The sequence below is a fragment of the Montipora foliosa genome, chromosome 4 (genome assembly GCF_036669935.1).
Source record: "Montipora foliosa isolate CH-2021 chromosome 4, ASM3666993v2, whole genome shotgun sequence".
NCBI lineage: Eukaryota > Metazoa > Cnidaria > Anthozoa > Scleractinia > Acroporidae > Montipora > Montipora foliosa.
In genome coordinates this window covers 16,440,299-16,447,798 of record NC_090872.1, presented here as the reverse complement: position 1 = coordinate 16,447,798, position 7,500 = coordinate 16,440,299, and the positions used below count along the sequence as shown (strand labels likewise).

Below are 7,500 nucleotides of genomic sequence, written 5' to 3'. Positions count from 1 at the left end.
TAACCATTCTATTTCCACGATCGAAACGTTCATTCTCGTAACTAGAACCATTGATTTCAGTTTTTGTTGGGTAGTCATGGAAATTTGGTGTTATATCAAGATCACACCTCTTCAGCTGATAATATTCTCCATTCTCAATACTATCTGAATGACATTTCCTTGACGTTGTGAAGAGAATTTACAAACCGATCACTCCTGGAATTCAAAGGGTTGAAGCTGATCAAATCAACGTTGGTTTTTGTTGAGAATGTAAAATGGCAGGAGTTGGAGAACAATTTCTCGGAGCAGAGTAGAGTGTCAACTGTCAAGTCTGGGAATCCAAACCGGACCACATTGATTACAGGCAAATACTCTCACAACTGCGTCAATCATCTTACGCAATACTATGTGTAGAAAATTCGACGTCACGCACGATTGCCTCAGCCCTCGGAGCCCCCAGTTGACCAAATGCTAAAGAGCGAAAACCTTAAAGCCGTGTTCACACTCAACGTTGATTATGATCAACTGAAGTATTATTCAGGCTATCATACTCTATTCAATTTTATTCAATTATGGTCCTGTTTACATCTGCGAAAATTCAAATACAATAGGCTGGGTAACCTCGCAGGTAGACAAAATGGCGCCGTATCGCGTGGCTGCTGCGATTACCATCACGATGCTTGAGGCGAGAAGAGAACCAAGGACAGCTTCCGAGCATAGAAGACAAATCCAAATTTTCGATCCATAAAGCGATTAGAAGTGTCGTTCGCTCATACCACCACGTGTTCGCCATTCTGTTCAATTACGCACTGTAATTACTTCAAACAATCCCTTTGAGGTCGTTTGAAATAATTATCCAATTATAATCACGTACTGTAATTAGTTGATGTTAACCCTTTCCAAACTTAATTGGATTATAATTCGATCATACTCGAAGCCTAATGTGAAAACGGCTTTAGATCCCCTGGGTGTGTCAATATATAAAATTTGAGGAGGCAGCATGGCCGAGTGGTGAGTTAGCCTGCGTAACAGGGGACGCTTACCATTTAGTTTTCGGTCAGAAGTTTTTTTAAATGGGAAATGGAATGAGCCGTTTCATTTGTGACTCCATTTTCGAATGCCGTAAGAGTCTGGGTACAAATAAATGTCAAGTGAAGCTGTCATCTTCGCAGTTATGAACGCCATTTTTGCAATTGCGTAAAGAAGCCTGAAAATTTCAGGCTTCAACGGGGATTGAACCCGTGACCTCGCGATACCGGTGAAACGCTCTAACCAACTAAGCTATGAAGCCACTGACGTTAGGAGCTGGTCATTTGTGGGTTTATGAAAAATGGGTGTATGGGTCTATGATATATGGAATTTCAGGCTTCTTTACGCAATTGCAAAAATTGCGTTCATAACTGCGAAGACGCAGGCTAAGTGGTGAGGGTGATGTAAGTCCGGTTTATCTTGAGATTGTGACTTCAGTGTAGTGTATTACCCATTAATGGCTTTGTTACCTTTATGGAGACCTTTATTATACCTCTATCATTATTATAATGACAACAGCAATTACGATCACGTTTTATAATCAATTAAGACTAACCAAAAAGTAACGTCCTCTCTGCTCGCAAATAGCAGAGCTAATCGAGGCTGGAAGGGGAATACATGAGATTACTTTGACTAGGACTAAGACAAATAGTAGGATATAGGAAAATATAACGATCAACAGGAAAAAACAAATTTATGATATTACAAATTTGGAACTAAGATTCACGATTCACTCGATGAAATTCTGTCAGTTTTCTTCACTTATTTAATAAAGTTGGCGCATCAACAGAAGCATCCTATGATTTCAAAATATGAAACAGAAGTTAACGTAGTGAAGGCCTCAGTTTTTGTTTGGGGAGGTCTCGATTACTTTGGGCACAAAATCGACAATATCCAAATACGTATTCACTATTTTAACCCTAGATGAAACTTTTATCCATCTATACCGAACTTGCAGTGGCATTCAACTGAGTTAGAACTAACACAATAAATGCCTCTACAGCTGAATCAGCTGAGTTTTATTGCAGCTTAACAAAAAGGCTGAATTGAGCAAACAAGTGTAATTTCACATTCGGCCGGGTTACACATACGAATAAAACGCATATTTAAAAAAAGTTTCAAACTTTCCAGAGGCAAAACTTCAGGTAAAACAATTAGAAAGCAAGGGATTTTTTAGCGCAAATGTGAGATTGTACAACTTTCCTTTCTCAAGGCACCAAAAAAAGACCCAGACTGATTATAAAGAATAAGACATTATTTATCCACAGTTCTAATCGTAAACGTATCCACATTCGTCGCCAATTTACAGCGACCTGAATCGGTTAAAAAAAAACAAGCTAACTTACTGAAACGCGACCAACAAAGTGTATGCTGTTACACCATTCGTCTGCAAAAAAACCTACCACATCTACTACAAATCAAGAAACACTGTACAGCTCTGCCAGTATGAAACAGAGCTCAAAATATGTACAAGTTTTCTCTTGTATTTGTCCAGAAGACGCGCCAGGAAACTTTGCGGTCACAATCGTCACTGTCGTTTCTTCAGATGATAAGACAACAAGAAACTCGCTCCTGACACTTGGACCTGCAGGAAAAGTAACAAATATTAATTCAACTGATTGATCAAATTGTCACTCGAAGGAGATAAAGGTGTCACGTTTTTAGTATATTTGTGAGTGAAATAGAAAACGTAAGCTCGTCTAATTTTAAATTTTTGCCTCTTGCTTCTTCTAGCAAACGCAGTAGGGAAATTGAGCATCGCATTCGCACCAACGGCAAACCTCTAGCTGAGTGTTTGATTTTGACAAAAAATCAAAGAATTTGCCGCAACCATTGACCTGTTATCTACAGATACTGCCAACAACTTCTCAAGAACAGGACCCAACATGAAACATTAAATTTTTATTCTTTTCTGCCGGTTCCCGCTTATCGTTTTACGTGAAGGCAATAATAAACCCGTCAGCTTCATTACTGTCACCATCAAAGGATAGAAAGCTAAGGGGCAAGGAGCAACCAGTCTCGAAAAGGTAATATTCACATATGGTGGCTCCTCACCAAATTAGGAGCTTTTCACATTCAAAGGTAACAGTCCAATCCCGGCCCACTCGTAACTGTCGTTTCGGTTACGCCATGGTGATGACGCCCAAGTAGCTGTCAAAACAGCTGTCCAAGGTTGCCAATGCCCAGTGTCAAATCGCTGTACACATGCGCAAGATATTGGCCTGATTATTGTGTTTGTGAAATTATTGTGTGACCACCAATGCTTTAATTGTTTTTGTATCTGTTATTAACGGATTTACTCAAAAGAGTATCAACCCACCAATAAGCACCTTATCCATCAACATAACGGTCGATATGTGAACACAATTTTAGCGGCTCTTATCCAAAGAACATATACACTGTAAGTGTAAGGAGCGGGATTCTCGCGCTAATTAAGAGATGCGAGAATGAGCCCACAAGCAGACTACGCAACACAGTAATGTAAGCTCGTATCACCCTATATGGGAACAAAAACACACATCTAAGCAACCACTAACCTTTGATAACAATGCTTTGTTGGATACCTTGTAGTGCATACAGAAGATCTCAGTGTGGGTCGTGTGGTCATTTGCCGAACAGTATTCGCTCAAGGTGCTGCTGGCCACGACAGTGGGCACAGCATTTGAAAGACCACATGCATTTTAAAAATACTTGGCTCTCAAACAACAAATTGCCAACTTACCTTTTTGCCTCACTTTTGAGTGTCTTTTCTCCCGGGTGTTTTACCTTGATAATTTTTAAGTCCAACCCTAGCTCTGAACAAATGGCAATGATACCTCCAGTGGGAAAAGTTTCTAAAAGGTAAGGCTCATCCACACCAACACCCATAACACAGAGTAGATCTCCTGATCTGACGTTGAACAGCTTAAGGCAGGCGTCATTCAGAACAACACATTCCTCGTCACTGGTGAATTTACAACCCATAACGCGGTTATCACTCAATTTAACACGCAAGTTACCAGAAACTGCATCGAGAACGTATACGCCATTTAACTCATGAACAACAATAAATTGACCCTTGGGAGAAAATGATCCCCTCGCACAAAACAAACTGGTACCAGTGAGTGCACACCACAGCGGTTCGGTTTTACCCAGGTGCTTCAATTCAATGAACTTTTGCCCGTCGTCATTTGAGACAAACAGCTGGAGGTCCCTGTAGCAAGCAATCAACTTATGGTGCAGTTTAAACGTTACCTTATGCTCTCCACCGTGAACAGTATCTAAAATGATCCCATCTCCCGTTTTAAATGATATGCATACCACCTGATGGTCTGAAATAGGAAAGAGAGCATCCGCGCCAAACATCCATCGTCGCGTGCAGACAGACAAATCAAAGTTCCAAAGCTCAAGAGTGCTCGCAGTTGCAAACAAAATTCCAGCTTTTAAATCTACGAAGTCAATGAGAAGAACATTTTCAAACTCTTTCTGTCCCTTAAGTTCCCCATTCGAAACGTCCCAAGCCACGATAATTCGACGTTTGAACGATCCCAGTCCGACAGATACGTCTGCATAAACACTCTCGCCGGAAAACGAGAATCGGAGAGATTGGACATATTGGAATTCTGTGTTCTTCCTTAGTGCATTCCGATAAACCATTTCAATGTAATCACCATGTACAATGTAGTTCCTTAACAGAGAATGGCTATTAAGCACTACGTCAGAAACCGTGCATGGATCCTTTGAACTCACAGGATCTCCTAACAAAAAGCCACCGATTCTGTGGGATCCTATCTCAAAGAAATTCCGACTGGAAAAGTCAACAACGTTCTTCATAGAATAGCGATGCTCAGGCTCCTCAGTGACTCTTAAAGAATACGCATAGAAAAGACCGGCATTAATAGTCCTGAAAACATGAAAACACCAAAGAAATCGACTGTCCGGTGAGAACCTAATCATTCCACACACAGACTCTAAGGCTGCCTCTGCTAGAGTTGAAAAACCATTTTTCCGGTCAACTAAACAAACAAAGCCAGTTGAATGGGAAATTGCCACAATCTTTCCATCTTGGGACATGGCAAACGATAAAATATTTTTATCTCTCTTGAGACGATCAATCTCCCTGCCATCGTTTAGATTCCACACGATAAGACATTTTGCATCGTAGGGACAATCAGTCAAAATCTCGTCGCCGCAAATAGAACAGACAGAAAAACTGCACTTACTGGTGGGAAAAAGAGGCTTCAAGTCTCCATTAAAGGAATAAGAATGGCTTAGCCCTCCTGGCAAGATTACATCCTTGCTGGGATGAAATACCACAGAACGGTAAAAACCACACACAGATGACCTTTCAACTGAAACTTCATCATCTCTACTGATGAATCTGAATGCAACAGATGAAGGGAAATGGTTTTTTGGTTTGACACAACGTTTCCATTTGAGGTTACCAGAAGCAAGCGACCACATCTGAATGGATCCATCAAGGCATTCACACACCATAAATTCCAGGCTAGGGGACACATCGACACAAGCCACAGGTGAACAACAATCAAACCGAGCTTGAACAGGTCCTTGGGAGTCACTTTTTTCTAAGTACTCCATGTAAGGCTTATCGGAATACTTGGTCTCCAGAAGCTGGCGGGAGTCAGAGGATAGTTTACTACTTCCGTCATTCAACACAAATTGAAAGATAGCAAAGGGATATTGCTGTAAGGTTGCGCGGTGCTTCTTTAAAACAATCAATAATGACGAAAGGGTCTCATAACACTCGGTAGATACCGTTTCCAAACCACCATGTTTCATTGCACCAACGATATCCTCTGTGGCTGCTGGCATGTTCACACAAAGCCTTGCATACAAAAGCTCTAGATCTAACAAATAGTTTTCAAACACGTCTTCATCACTTAATTTCACGTCCTGGTCTAACTGTAGCATGTGCTGAATACCATGTTCCAAGGCATACCTTGTAGTGTCAGTGAAGGATTGTGAGTTGCTGCTAACGCCTTTTCTCTTTAACTCGTCGAATTCGTTAGAGCAAAGATTAGAAAGAATCTTATGGCCTCCTATTTCCTCCACACTAAAATTGTGCTGCTTGTAGCGTAACTTGTCAGTCAACCAGTCCTTGACTGATTTATGAAAGAAATGAATCCGGTCATCGTGAACAGGAAGAAGTGATGACACAATGGCAATAGCTGTGCTCACCTTTCGCATAACAATCGCGGACGACAAGTTCTTACACAACAGCTTAGGAACAAAACCCAATGGCAGTGGTTCCCTTGCAGCTGCAATCGCACCCAGGAAGCAAAGAAATTGCTCTTCAGTTGTGTTCAGTTCCTTATTCAAGTCTTCTTCCAACCGCTGGAAATAGGACTGGTACACAGACGAAATGCCTGCCGGTAGGGTTATCTCCAGTTGTTCAAAGGTAAGAAGAGTTGAACACTTGGCCCTTATAAAATCTAACAAAAACTGGGCACACAGAAAGACTCCTCCTGACTTTTGCACGAGATCATCTAAGACCAGCTCGGGCCTTTGAACTTTTAATAAATCGCTTACTAGATTCTGTTTAAAGTAAAAACGAATGTCCTTCAAGTTGTCTTCATCTTTGGCCTCCAAACGCAATGGTTGCAAATCTCTCAGGCTGTCCCAAATGTTGACTTCAGGTCGTGTCGTCACGAGAAATCGCAGCCAAAATGGTAACTTTTTAAACAACTTGGCAATCAAGTCAAGAAGATCATTTCGCCCTTGATATTCGCTTTCATCTAAAGCATCTATAACCACAAGAGATGTAAAACCAGAATGTGTTACCCTGTTCAGAGGTTCTAAAAAAAGCAAATCAAACAGATCTGTGACTTTCATGTCGTTTATCTCTACACCGAGATTCCCCGAGAGCTGTTCCACAAGGGCTTCCTTGTACTCTGGGAGAAGGCATGACAGGTGAAAGGCTAAAGACTGCATCATCACCTTGGGATTCTTGTGGCGTGCTCTGTCATGGTGACAAAAATGGCTCCCCGCCAATCTGCCAGCTTCTTGCATTCTTCTGCACATCTCAGCAGCGATGACAGATTTCCCCATCCCTGCATTTCCACTGAGCACCAAGACACGATTTGGAGAGCTTTCATCATCCAACCAGCTGTTGATTTCAGCAAAGAAAGACTCACGGGTTCCTTCTAAGTATCGTTTTGTGTAATCTCTGACATCACGTTTAGTGTCAACCCTTGCAAGTTTCTTCAGGATTTTATCTTCCTGATCGGTGTCGTGTTGTGTCTCACGGATTTCAGTAACAATTCGATGAACGTCCTCAATCCTGGACTTGAGATCCCTTTCACTCTCTGCCCATTCCCGTAAGGCATCAATATAATCCTCCTCCCCACATTGTTCTGCCTTTAATCGATCAATCTCTGGCTGACTTAACCCAAGAGACACTAAAACGGCACTTATTTCCTTCCACAGAGCATTGAATGTTGGTACATCCACACCAGTTGTTGTCACATGCCCATACACTTGATTACGGAAAAA

The 7,500-nt window shown here is 41.5% G+C and overlaps 2 protein-coding genes across 2 annotated transcripts in view; both read right to left on the bottom strand.

The window, feature by feature from the left end:
* LOC138001068 (uncharacterized) overlaps positions 1 to 7,500 on the bottom strand; it is a 424,432-nt gene that overhangs the window by 277,311 nt on the left and 139,621 nt on the right. The gene's annotated exons all lie outside the window — the stretch shown is intronic.
* Positions 1 to 7,500, bottom strand: part of LOC138001061 (uncharacterized) — a 9,428-nt gene that overhangs the window by 1,550 nt on the left and 378 nt on the right. The window contains exons 1-3 of the mRNA XM_068847728.1: positions 3,825 to 7,500; positions 2,480 to 2,593; positions 1,565 to 1,611 (exon numbers count right to left, since the gene is read on the bottom strand). The exon at positions 3,825 to 7,500 is cut by the window's right edge and continues 378 nt beyond it. Of these exons, the coding sequence (XP_068703829.1) occupies positions 1,565 to 1,611; positions 2,480 to 2,593; positions 3,825 to 7,500 (3,837 nt within the window). The remainder of the gene's footprint in view (positions 1 to 1,564; positions 1,612 to 2,479; positions 2,594 to 3,824) is intronic.